Source organism: Curcuma longa, chromosome 4 (assembly GCF_044706935.1).
Source record: "Curcuma longa cultivar G26 ecotype Majalengka, Jawa Barat chromosome 4, ITB_CL_G26_1.1, whole genome shotgun sequence".
Classification (NCBI taxonomy): Eukaryota; Viridiplantae; Streptophyta; class Magnoliopsida; order Zingiberales; family Zingiberaceae; genus Curcuma; species Curcuma longa.
Genome location: NC_133864.1, coordinates 16,720,151 through 16,733,526, shown reverse-complemented (window position 1 = coordinate 16,733,526; position 13,376 = coordinate 16,720,151). Strand labels below are relative to the sequence as shown.

Genomic DNA, 13,376 nt, shown 5'->3' with positions numbered 1-13,376 from the left:
ATTCATGTTGAGATCATATTCATGTTGAGATCATAGATAGTCGATCTCCACGATTGATTTATCAATGTAGAATATTATGCTCCATCAAGGTTTTAGAATAGTGGGTCATAATATGATTTTTCTGTCAAGTGGTAGTTCAATCCATTTAGAAAATCATACTGTATATTAGTTATAATTTTTTTTATCAAATAGAAAATATGCATGTTCTAATCCAAAATCGAATCACGATATTTTAGAGAATCCATCAATAATCCTACTGTCACACCATACTTAGGGCAAAGAAAGCTGTCTACTTATTTATATGGATTCATGCGAACTCACATTCATTAGTTGATGTTGATGCACATCTCCAGGTTTCCAGTTATCCTACTGTTTTATGTTTAAAAACTATGATTTAAACTTAGCTTACTCAAAAGATGACCTCGTATAAAACTTATTTTTAACCCCTTTTGAATGGATTTTTTATAGATGAGTTTGGTCATGCCATTTTGTTCATATTCTTGTTTTATTATTTTGTGTTCCAAACTTCATAAAAATAGTGAGAGATGATAGCAAAAAAAGAAGAAAAAAAAACAGCAATTCTTCTACCACTTTTAATATAAATATGCTTGTCAGCAGGTATGCAAATTGCAACAGTTATGCTCAAATGTAATGCAAATCCGAGTACTGTTTGGATATAGTTTCATTCCCAACAATCAAACTCCAAAGTATTCAGCCAACAAGCATACAACTCACAGTGGTCTAGAAAGAATCGATAAGCTAAGCAAGGTCTGATTTGATATAGATAGCAAAGGAAGCATCATAGTTGTGACAACAACTCGATGAACAGCCTTCCCCTAAATCCCAGGAGCGATCAGTCCTTCCTCAACTCCATCAATTCCTGTCGGATGCCTGATGCATTTATAACAACGATTTCTACTTTATCACCCTGCGAAAACATCACACCGTAGGAAGATGAGTATTATCGGATGAATAATCAAAGCCAAACTCACAACAGTTTTCAGAGATATAACTGTGTATATGTCTCTTTCGGTGGCTGATGCAAAGACATCTTTAACCAGATCAACTGCCTCTACTTCGGATAGAGGCGTGACGGCATCCTGTTCAATTCAGCGAGGATTACACCGTTAAAATAAATTTCTAAAATAAATTCAGGCCAATTATTAGAAGAAGAAACATACCTTTGCGGGTAATAATAGGGGGCTAGGAGATTTTAGCTGGTTGTCCAGAACTGGTATGATAAGTCCTGCACCAGTACCCTGGGCACTGTAGCCAACTCTCTCATAGGAGCCAACAGCATCATATGTGAAAACACAGCCCTTTCCTGAACAATACAAGTCGGTGATATAACTACATGGCAGATTAAGTACATTTTTGAAAAAAGTAGAGTTTGAACTGAGTCTGAGAATTTATACCATCACTATCAAGCCCGCCTAGGATGTTGAAAGTGTAATATGGGAAGAAGCGCTTGTAGTAGAGGGTATTCGACAAGAGCTGAGCCATCGCAGGGCAGCTCATTTGTTTGTTGTGCTGATGCTGATAGATCTGCAGAACGAGAATCAGGTAATTACTAGGGATCATGTCGCCGAATAATTAAAAACCGAATTAACCGATGTCCGCCAACTTTCTAGTACCTATTTCTGAAACTTTCTTATCTGGTTGACTGGTATGATTTTCGTATGGAAATTGTGAAATGCCAGTTCAGCAGAAAAACAAAGAAAAACAAAGTCATAGCCACATAAGTATGTTGTATGTTTTTAACTTTTTGCTGTTACCAATATGATTTATGAGAAAATTTTATTTGAATTTGGAGGTGGTTTAAGACCATGGCTATCCAACTTTAAGTTCCTATTGATTGATTTGCTAAATTCTGAAAGATTTAATTATCTATGTCAGTGTAGGTGACTGATAATCACAAGCAGTCCTATCTTCAAAAAGAAATTGAGAAATGCAAAAGTATTATAAAGCAAAGCCACATCACATACAAGTCAATAAAACCATTCATTTCCTCTATGTACTATGTTTTAATACCATAAAATCAATGAATAATAATAGTTAATGGTGAAAATTGATTCTCAAGAGATCCGCTGACTGCAGGAACGAAATGTTGAAACATCCAACCGTAGAAAAGAATCCAGAAAAGATATATCGATCAGACAGAAGCTTGTTTTTTAACATTAAATATTGCTTCTGACAGTGGTTGCAAGATTAGTGCAACATAAAATTTCATGGTGGTGATTTAGTTTTGGTTAAAATGTCATGAGTAAGGGTGCTTTCTATGCTCAAAAATTTCAAAATATTTATGGCGTTTAGATTACCATTCATGGATTATTGTTATGGTTATTGTAAGTAGCCTTTTGTTGTTTTATTAAGGTCATTAGATGGGCAAGTTTATTCAGGATCAAGGGTTTTCAATCAAGCAAACCAGGGTTCAGTTTGAATTGGCATTCTGAATCCAACATCCTGTTTTATTCTGACAAGCTAAGTTAAATAGCTTTATATTTCTAAATTCCCTCCTCAAATAATGAAAAGGAAACAAAAACCACTCAGCAAACAGTAATGAGCTTATTATTGTTCAGTACAGATTCCTCCTACATGTTATGCTACTCTAGATCATCTACAAGTACATTCAGTGGTAGCCATTTCAAGTCAAGAATGATCGCCTTAACATTCTTGCAGTTTCATCAAGATTAGTAGATTACCAAAAGAAACCACAACAGGTATCCGTTGACCATGGTCACATGTAAATGCAGAGGAACCAATGAGGCCATCGACAGTATATGAACATCAACGCAATTTTGATCTTAATTGCTACTTGAGTTTAAATTTATTTTCAGATGAGCAATGCAAACATTTAAGATGTGTGGGTAAATTTGCAAAGAATGATAAATCGATCAGAATAGATATCTCAATTCAATCAATGATATACTACAAATCTAAATCTTATACAACGCATGGAATTGAAGACACTTGGAGATGAGGAAATTAGAAATCTTCTGAAATATGACTTTAACTGAAATTAAGTGCATCTACACTATGAACCATTTCTCTATTAAATGACCACTTTTGAAAAAAAAAAATGTTGCTTGAATATATATAACTCAAACAATGACAAGCTATTATAATTCCATTATCAACCAACACTGGCTACATAAATTGTGAGTTGCTTAGAAACACATCTAAATTTGTTAGTCACTTAATTTTTAATTTTACCTAAATCTATAGATTATAAATAAAATCAATAAATTGGTTTAACCAGTTGATCTATGTTGGTCTAGCCAACAGACTCAACCCAGATAATACATGGGTCCACAGGCAGTTCCAACAAGTGACCCAAAGCTCGGCCAATTCAATTTCCCATTCAGTTTTTGTAACTATGGATGGAAAAACCATAAGGCCTCAAGTGTCACTGAGCAGATGAGATCTGGAGCTATGATGTGGATTTTCAGCTTGGCAGGAATGTCAAGCCTGAAACCCCAGTATAATCTAATACAGAGGGTTGTCGATTAAAAAGTTAGGTTTACAAGTTTTGATGAATAAAGTAATATTAACTTGGGATTAGGTATTCTTGGTCATTAATTAAACTGAATAAAGGTAATTGAGTGTTTCATTGGGGCAGTTGTTGCTGTCATGGTTTGCATCAGTACTATTGTGTAGATTGGACTGGAAGGAAGGTCAATCCAGGATCAAATCACAAACACTACTAGTACAAGCCTAGGTGCATTAACCTCCATCCAAACAACCATGTGGAGTAAGTTATCCAGTTAAATATTAATTAAAATAACCATTCATTTGAGATTGAGAAGTCAGGCAATTAAAATTATCATGTATTATTCACTAGGAATGTTTTCAAATAGCACTTTTGGCTCTTCTACGTTCACTCAATTAGTAGACAAATCAGCAAAAATGCCTTCCAAAAAAGGCCATTGCAAGTGATTTACAGAAGAAATCAGCAGGCCCTATTTTGATATCCGTTATTATCCTCTCAAGTATTCCTTCTGTTCACAATTGACTGGAAATTATGTAAGCTTGCCCATGTAAAGAATGAATTACATACTTCCATGCTCTATCTTCCATCCACTTCATTTTCCACTTAAGAAAACATAGCCAAAGGCCAATTTATTTGAAAGTATAGAAATTATGATAGATGGAAAATATAGAAAGGATAGGAAGTAATTAAAATGGATATAATTAAATTTCTCATTCACGTTGTTTACTTGAAATCATAGAAAAACATATAAAAGAATGAGTTCCATTCATGATCTAAAATTTCCATTCATCAGTGGTATCAGATCAAGTAGCATAGCACCAAAAAAAGCAAAGAAAGATATCCTAGACAACCACAGGAGTTTGCAAAATAAAGAACATCCACGCCAAATAACCTACCGATGAAACTAAAGAACGAAATTTTCGCCACTTACCAAGTGTCTAGCTGCCAAGTTTTTCTGCAGAGCTTTCATATCGCCCTGGAAGCCAGAGGTGGCCAACACGCACTTGTCCGCCCTGCACCCAAACAGTAACAGACAAAAAAAAAGAAAACATCTTCTCCGCATTAGCTCAGGGCCTAGGTCAGAAATTTACAGTAAACAAAAGCAACAGAAACAACGGAACCGTACAGATTGCAGATCTTAGAGTAATCCCGGGTGTAGATGCTGTATCCCACGGAAAGCCTGGTGTCGGCCGCAATCACGCAGTAGTCCGATCCGGCGATGGCGACGCACGTCCTGCACCAACAACAAGGAGGTTGAATCACAGAAGATACCGAATACCTGAAAACGAGATGAGATCGGGGGATCGAGCGCACCCTCCATTGTTCTCGTACACCCAATCGCGACGAAGAGCCATGCTGCTACCGGCGTTGTCGATCTAGGTTTCGAGACTCCTGCCAGTTCTTTAGCAGCCTTGTTTCTTTTGCCTCAAGGCAAAGGCCTCGAGAGGCTTAATCGCAGCGGATTTTATAATTTTCACTACCCGATCCGCTCTCGGCGGAGTTTGGATTTTATTTTTGGGCCGGGTACTAATTTTTAGTACCCGGCCCGCTCTCTGCGGAGTTTGGATCTGCATTTTGGGTCGGGTTCGGATCAATTTTCCTTCCAAACCCTATGGCGAAGTCGTATAGGATGGATGGAGGAATAAATTATTCAAGGGAAAAATAACTTTGGAAAAACAATAAAGAGAGAAAAAAACTATTTAATATTAGATAAATATTTTCTTTTAATTTACTTACCGGGTTTTAAGGTGCAATAATGAATCAGACAATAAATAAATATATATATATATATATAATTGAAAAAAAAAGAATCTACTTATTTTTTTAAATTAGATGTGCCTTTGATAAATTATCGCATTTTATTTTAAATTTTCTTCTTAAATAATTAGACACTTGTTTTCTATAATTCATGAATTGCTCTACCAGCTCGAGGTAGATAGTGTTGTTTCATTATGATCCAGTCGACTGGATCAGCTTGTCGAGTCAGTTTAACTCTCGATCATGTCGACGCAGGATTGCGAGCCGATGCCCGGTCCAGAAGGATTGCGGCTGCGCTGCGAGCCCAAACCCAACATGGCCTGTCGGCCGCAGCTCGACTAATGTGGGTCAGTTTGTGCCCACTTCTCAGTTGATTCTTCTCCAATCTCTAATATTCTAACAACACTTTCATGTTCTCTAGTCATTCTTGAGCGTCGGAGAGACAACGCCAAGACACACTTTGGCCCCCTTCTAATCTCCTTATTTCAAAAATACTATACATATAATAATTTTATTTTATCCTATTTTATCGCTAATCAACTCCCCTAGGAAAATAAGTAACAAAAATAGGAATCATCCATAACACAGTGCAATCTATGCACAAAGGAGCTGAAAGGAAACTAAACTGCTTCTCAGAGAGGAATATACAAATCTAGCTTTCAGAGTTGAATAGCATTCACCTAGCTCCGGCCGATTTGTCTCGGCGGCGATCCTGGTTCGTAAGGCCGGAAAAGGGTGATGGTCGGAGTTGGGTCGTATTGCATTATGTCGGCAGCTCGTTCAAACTCCTCCCTTAGGATTTTGATACTGTACTTGTCGACTACTCGACCGAGGTCGTGCGAGATGTTGAACGGGTCCTCGATGCAGATTAGGTGACGGTCATTTCCGATTCGCCGCGTCCAGTCCTTTGCTTGCTTGCTGGAAGTTAAAACAAGATGGATAAGTTTGAATGAAGCACGAATACAAACAGACACAAAGTTCCTGCTTAATGGAGAATCAAGAAATGAAGATGATGCAGAAAAGGAAAACTTCAAATTCTATCTGTGTTAGCTATACCCGGAATATCGACTTACAACAATAGAAAGAAATGCCAACCTACAAATCTAGAGCCTGCAAAAGCCTCAAGAACTCATGTGAAGAAAATAAGAATGGCATTACCTGATGATGCTCCCTGTGCGAATAGATATAACATCGTTTGCATAATCATGATGATATGCCCAGTAATGGAAGAATGCCCATAGCAATCTTGCAATGTTTTCCTTATTCCTGACACCGAAGTCGCGGAGCTTTTCCATTTGATCGAAGAAGGCGCATTTGGTATTCTCCACAGTGACACTGTAAGTTGTATTCATTGCCTGTCAAAAGGGTGCAAGTTTAGTTATCTTCAACCACACGACTTAACAAACAGAAATATCAAGATTTTAATGAAACAAAATTGTGCAATAACTATATCCGCAAGACTTTAAGATCAAGTTAACGATGATGATTTTTCTTAAATAAAGATAACAAAATGTTATTTTCTGTAAGTCGTATCTTGGGCCTTTGCTGGAGAGAGTGCTAATCTTACAAGAAAAAAAGGTTGTAAATGTAGTGCAGGCCAGCATAATCTCAACTTGATCACACAATTAACTTGAATAGGTTGGCTCTTTAAGGAGTTGTCGAACCGTATCCAACTGAAGTTAGAAAAAACATATTTGGTGAATAAAGTATTGGTTGCGTTAAGAATTGGCTCAAACTACTCAATCAGAAGCCAACATCGAGTAGATTAGATATTTTGTCACACAATCTGACCAACTGATTTATTTCTCAAATATGAGGCACATCCAAAAATGCAAGGTATCCGCATCAAACTAATAGGAGGCACATCAGAAATTGAAGGATTCGACTAGAATGGGCAAGGAGCACCTATGCAATACAATATCAGTAGTGTAAGAGCAGTTACTAGTATTCTGAAGTTGATATCGATTTGTATGTCAAGCAGTAGCGCATGTCCCCTGGAATCGAACAAGGAAGGTGACTAAAAAACCAATGATATATTTTGTATTGGTGAAATTCTTAGAGAACCTACAGTGTTTGACTAACTGATGGCATATTAGAAAATCAAAAAAAGATAATAGAAGGGTTTGCAGTGAAGGTGAAATTTCATTTTTGTCTCCTTTGGTAAATCATTTATTTCAAATTAAACCAGTCACTGCTATCAGTAGTTATGATTTATAGTATACGAATGGACCCTTTTTAAAAGAGTATAAAAATATCTCAGGACCATATATGTTAACACAAAAAAATGAATGAAATTATGCTTCATACCTGCAAACAAGGAAGAATTGCAGGTCTTCGTAGTTGCAGAAAGTGGATGCACATTATCACGTATCTGGAAATAAATCACAGTCAATTATCTGTATCCTATATTCAGCCAGTAGATGCTATAAGCTTATAATTGTGTATCAGTTGTGCAACTCACGCATAGCTAGAAAGTGTCCCTTGATATGTTTCATTGACACGACGAGATTTAGCCCAGTGTTTAACAATGAAAGCCAATTGCCGTAATCTTTCATCAATCTGTGCGTAATCTTTCAGGAGCTTTGTGTTAACAACTGCTAAAAGGTTATTGACACAAATATCACATGAAAGACCAGTAACTGGATCCATCAACTTCACTATAGGAACCCTAGCATGAGTTAGTGCCTGCAAAATTAAGTAATTTTAAGAAAATTGTTATGGCAATGGTCTATTTATGTATCCTGTTTGAAAAACAAGCAAATAAGCCAATTCATTCCAGACAAATAAAACAGCATAAGATAACAGAAACTACGCTATGATCTTCAAACAATAACACGATTAGTAGGAATTGATGACTCCTTTGCATAACAAATCCAAATGCTTTTTTTCACCCAAACTTACACCATCATAATTTTAAAATCCTCCAGAGGCATATTAATTAAATTGATATTTTGAGGATAAATAGAGATCTTTAGAATATAAAAGCATATATCTACTGTGACCATTTCTCATAGGACGAATTGCTGGGTATCCATGCAAGCATGTCTTCTTAAATGTCATACTACATGAACTATGGTATATATCATGCATGGATCTCAGCACCTAAATTTAAGTAACTGAAGAAGTCCATTATCACATTTGATCTCCCCTTCTTTTCTTCTTATAACCTCTCTCCTTTGCTTCATGAGCATACAAATATATCGTCTCTCTAAATTTTTAGTCAATGTCGCTAAACAGAATCTATCTAGAATCCTTCATTCCCTCACTAGCTTCCTTGCTACAGCCTACAGGACGTACAAGTAGCAGTGCCATAATTAGTGAAGGTGTTTCTTTCTTCCTCTTTCATCCGGTGAACTGGTTGAGACTGCAATGTACAAGCAAGTAGCAGTACCATAATTAGTGAAGGTGTTTCTTTCTTCCTCTTTCATCCGGTGAACTGGCTGAGACTGCAATTTGTTATTGCTTTATCTGAAAGGACGAGTTGAATCATCTATAAACATTATACTTGGGCCTGATTGGACTGCACCATTCGACTCAGGCCAATCAGGATGTGAATCTCATAATCACAACTATAAGGGACACAACAATCATAGGACCTCATTGACAATGCTCTCCAAAAGATGCAGTTTCAGAATATGATGTTGTGATAGATTTTTGGAAATAAATCACTGAAACTTGATTATGAATACGGAGTGCCCAATGTATGTAGGCGTCAAACACATCACATTATTAGATGGGAAGATGGCATCAAGGAGATCTAGGTGCCCGACACTATATAGACTCACCAGGGTCTTGTTATGGCAAAAAATCATTAACATGAGAAATATAATAAAAATAAATAACCATTCAGGGAAACAATGTCATACAATAATAGCACATGCATCTATACGAGAGAATACATGCAGATTACCTGGACATTTTGAAAATTACCGGACTGTAGAATTTCAGCCAACTTCAACACAATATCAGATTTGTTCAAGCCCAAATCATCGATTGCAAGGCAAACATCAATGTCACTTTTTGAGACACCAAAAGTGTTGGCGCATGATCCATAAAGATGCAGCTTAGCATCTGGCCATTCTCTGTACACCAAATTCTCTAGAGACAGGAATAACTGTTTCTGTTTGGCCTTTTCTTCCTCTGTAGGTACCAGAGACTCAAAAATTGAAAGCAAACTTGGAGTCATTGAATCAATGTTGCGGCGACATTGAATTGCTCTTTTTTGAATCCTCATTCTCTGACTTGATACATGATTTCCTCTATACAAGTCTAACCTTACATCCTGAAATAAAAAAAAAAAATCTAAAATGTGACGATAATTGAAGTACAGTAAAGATCAAAAGTATAACTGCAATATGCTAAACTTAGGTTGAAAGAAGAATCAAAGCTCACGCACCGTACATGCATTTTGTGAATCTCAATAATTAAATAATTTCGTGAAATACATTTAGTTAATCGAATACTTTAAGTCAGTGCAAAGAAATGTTACATATCACCATCACAAGGTAACTGTGATGCAGCAATTTGTGATAGAACAAATACAAGGAAAAGGCTTGATGTATGACTTAGCAACCAAAACTCTAAAATGCCAATACAAGTGGCATTGATGGAACTAGGATATTTATATAGTAAGAATACCAAATTAGAAACCTAAAATAGGCATATAACAATACACTATTCAGCTTCTAAAAATTGTAAAAGGAAATTATTAAAATCCATATATTAATTATTCAATTAGTTTTCATGGATTGAACCTAAACATTCATAATCATAGGACAAAACTGATGGCTCGAAATGCATAGCAATATTTTTCAAAAAAAGTATAAACTTCATAACATTAGCTTATGTTCAATATTTATTTTGTTGAATGAAGATTTAATAACATTTAACTTTTTCAAACTTAAAAAATAGTTAATTTTTAAGTATTTCTATTTTATAAATTAACTGTCTTTGTATACAAAATAATGATGTGAAATTTGATACATGATACAACATTGTAATGTAATAAGAAACTAGATTACTTAAAGCAATATCCTAATTGTGTACTTTGTGGAATCAACACGGTAATCTTAAGCATCAGTATATTGTGATTGCATCATCCCATCTATGAGCTCCTTGCCATTCCTCAGTGGGATTTCAAACCTGACAGACTTAGTAACAAATGTACACCATGACCAAGTTAGATAAATAAAAAGACAATTCCTTTCCTGAAGTTGATGTCTGTATATCGTGTTCGCATTACAAGCCTCTAGACAACTTAGGAAATGAAAAATTGCTCCTCAAGCAAGAAATTGCACAGAGTCATAGATGGTATGTAAAACTCGAGCTTCTGTTGGTATTATAATCTGAAAGAGGTAAGAAGTATGCATTTGCCTCGACATCATCTTATCAAACCATGCAAGACCCATCTATTTTGGATCAGCTATATAGATTTTATCCCTCCATTGAATCCTATGCAGAGCTATCGCTGAGAATACTAGGTGTCGTATTAGCCCACCCATTGCATATGAAGGAAACCAGAGCCTAGTTCTGCAACAAAATGGTTAAACCCCATGTTCACAGAGTTAGATACTTTAGGTACTGATTGAAGAATATTTAAAGGACATGTATCATTAGAAGAATAAAGATTTGATCTAACAATGAAGGAGTGAGTAAGAGGCTAATCGTACGAGAAACTGTCACAGTTAGTTAAAGAAGAAGTTAATGTTTGTGATAGTATGAAAGCAATATGCAGAGTTTAAAATCATGATAAACCATGTACAAACAAATATTATGATTGACCTTCGAACTTGAAATGCTAGTAGGTGCCACCATCTTTTTTACTTCTGCAGACACCAATGATCCCTCTTCACCTGGAGTTTTTCTTTCAGTGTAATTGTCCTCGATCTCCAGTTTCTGCATGCTAGTTAGTTCTTCAACAGTTTCATGCTTAGAATCCTGATCAAGTTCCTCAATATCCTTTCGTCCATAATTAGGTGGAAAGCTACCAAAAGTGAGCTCAGAGAATGTCTGATTCTGCTGTTTACTTCGCTCAAGGGAATGCATATAATCTTTTGTATTTCCAGATGATATAGCTCTTCTTTGAGCATCTGCCATGAGTGGATGAGATGCATGATCGTCAATCCTCTGACTACGGGTTTCTGCCATATCAGCGTCAAAATGCTTGTCCCCCTGTTGCTGGTAAGCCTGGTTTGTCTGCCCCCTTTGCCCCATCTTCATTGTAGGCCTCTGGAGCGTCGTCCCCAAGCTGTTGTTCCTATGAGAAAACCCGTTTGATCTCTCTGCTTGCACTTTCCCATGGTCTCTTGTCGCCCTGTCATCAATAACACTCCGGTTGGCAGATCCAGTACCGACGTCAGTGGCGTCTCCGTCTGGTAACCTCTGGAACCCCGGCGGCGCACGCACGGAACTGCTACCATTTGGACCCTGATGAACCGATTGCCGCCTGGCTGTCCCCGTATGATCGGCAAGAATCGCATCGCTCAGCAACTGACTATGATTTTGAGCAAAATCGTTTCTTTGAAGAGATCCGAGAAGGGGTTGGACGCCTCCCAAAGAAAAACCTAATCTTTGGTGATCGAAAGGAAAGAACTGGAGGTTCCCGGAGCCCGCAGCGGCCCTAACATCCCCGCCGCGCGGGGGGAGGAACCCTGTAGGAAAATTTCCTGGAGGCAACGACAAAGCAGGGGGAGGGAAGAGAAGGGGCTCGGATAGGTAGCCCGGCGGAGGAGGGCGAAGGGTCTCGCGGGGGTGGAACAGATGGCTAGGCCCTACGGCGGCGACGGCAGGGTCGAAGTGGTGCTGGGGGGTAGAGACGGATGCTCGAGCGGGTTGAGGCGTCTTCTGGAGGAGATGGAGGAGGAAGGCACCATCCAAAAGGGACGGGGCCGCGCCGGAGGTGGCGGGGTTAGCTTGAGACCCAGTGGCCTTGCCGACGGAAGAGGACGAGGATGAGGCAGCGCCGTCGCGGCCGTCGGCCATCCGCCTTCCGCGCTCGGTCGGCGGCGGGAGAGGGCTTCGAGACAGGAGAGTACGATCTCCAATCTGTGAATAGATCACGATTTCTTTTTTTATTTAAAGGAAAAAATAATTCGCTTTATTGCTTTCCCAAGGCGATTTATTTTTTATTTAAAGGAAAAATTAATTCGCTTTATTGCTTTTCCAAGGCGATTTATTCGGGTTTATTATTGAGCTCCAAGTGCATCTCGTTGATATTAATACTAGGATATTATAATATTTCAATGATATTACAATCATGACTATTATAATATTTAAATATACATCAATGTTTAATTTTTTTGGATGTAGTTAATAAAAAAAGTTTAAAAATAAATAAATATGTTTAAAAATGAGAATGAGTGGAATAAAGATGAATGAATGGGAGATTCATACATAATGAATTAATATTAAAATAAATATTAATAGGTTAATAAAATAGATAATTAAGTAAAAGGAGAAATCTATCCTCCACCGGTCTCACACAGTTGGCCTTATGATCATCTGTGAAGAGGTATATCGAAAATGTACAGTTAACCACAACGGAGGAGGATATTATCTCGGCTTTATCAAAATTTGACTCTTGCCTACTTCAACAATTCTGCTTCATCATAATCAACTTAATTATGTCCCGGAGGCAATAATACTACATGTTGTTTCTGCTAAGATAATATAATATGTATTAACATTAAATGTACTAAAAATATTCAATTAAGTTTTATTATGAAATGAAACTCCTTTAATAAGGATCGTGAGTGATTCTTTATTTGCACTCGGGGTATGGTTGAATTGTTTATTGCAGAACAGATTTGTTGAAGTGGGCAAAGGTCAAATTTCAACAAAGCCGAGATAATATCTTTTTCGTAGTAGTCAACTGTAATTTTTCGATTTACTTTCTTACAGATAATCGTGGGGCGACTGTATGGAGTCGTTGGGTAACAGATTTCATCTTTTACTAAAGTGAGTGACTCTATTTATTTTCTCAACATAATTGAGTTGGTTATTACGAGACAAACTTATTATAGTGAATGAGGATCAAATTTTGACGAAGTTGAGATAATGACCTTATTCCGTAATGATCAACTGCAATTTCTCAATTTACCTACTCATAGAATTAATCATGTGAAATCGT

The 13,376-nt window shown here is 37.1% G+C and overlaps 2 protein-coding genes across 2 annotated transcripts; both read right to left on the bottom strand.

The window, feature by feature from the left end:
* Positions 1-569: 569 nt before the first annotated feature.
* LOC141826755 (proteasome subunit beta type-1) lies at positions 570-4,917 on the bottom strand. The gene is made up of 7 exons (XM_074714052.1): positions 4,805-4,917; positions 4,617-4,724; positions 4,422-4,503; positions 1,416-1,545; positions 1,182-1,324; positions 1,014-1,100; positions 570-928 (listed from the first exon to the last, which is right to left on the bottom strand). The coding sequence occupies exons 1-7, from the start codon at positions 4,843-4,845 to the stop codon at positions 854-856; spliced, it is 666 nt and encodes a 221-aa protein (XP_074570153.1). The 5' UTR covers positions 4,846-4,917; the 3' UTR covers positions 570-853.
* Positions 4,918-5,781: 864 nt separating this feature from the next.
* On the bottom strand, positions 5,782-12,260 carry LOC141826753 (uncharacterized). Its single transcript, XM_074714051.1, has 6 exons — positions 11,030-12,260; positions 9,159-9,530; positions 7,710-7,933; positions 7,556-7,619; positions 6,407-6,603; positions 5,782-6,166 (listed from the first exon to the last, which is right to left on the bottom strand). The coding sequence occupies exons 1-6, from the start codon at positions 12,227-12,229 to the stop codon at positions 5,929-5,931; spliced, it is 2,295 nt and encodes a 764-aa protein (XP_074570152.1). The 5' UTR covers positions 12,230-12,260; the 3' UTR covers positions 5,782-5,928.
* Positions 12,261-13,376: the final 1,116 nt, after the last annotated feature.

Bases quoted from the DNA above. Each gene is read 5' to 3' on its own strand.
- LOC141826755 (XM_074714052.1), bottom strand. From the start codon at position 4,845: ATGGCTCTTCGTCGCGATTGGGTGTACGAGAACAATGGAGG. The intron at 4,504-4,616 runs GTACGGTTCCGT...GTTTGGGTGCAG, and splicing joins TACTCTAAGATCTGCAATCT to GGCGGACAAGTGCGTGTTGG. The intron at 929-1,013 runs GTTATATCTCTG...ATGTTTTCGCAG, and splicing joins CCGAAAGAGACATATACACA to GGTGATAAAGTAGAAATCGT.
- LOC141826753 (XM_074714051.1), bottom strand. From the start codon at position 12,229: ATGGCCGACGGCCGCGACGGCGCTGCCTCATCCTCGTCCTCTTCCGTC. The intron at 9,531-11,029 runs GTCAATCATAAT...TTTTTATTTCAG, and splicing joins CTAGCATTTCAAGTTCGAAG to GATGTAAGGTTAGACTTGTA. The intron at 6,167-6,406 runs GTAATGCCATTC...TTTAACTTCCAG, and splicing joins CGCACAGGGAGCATCATCAG to CAAGCAAGCAAAGGACTGGA.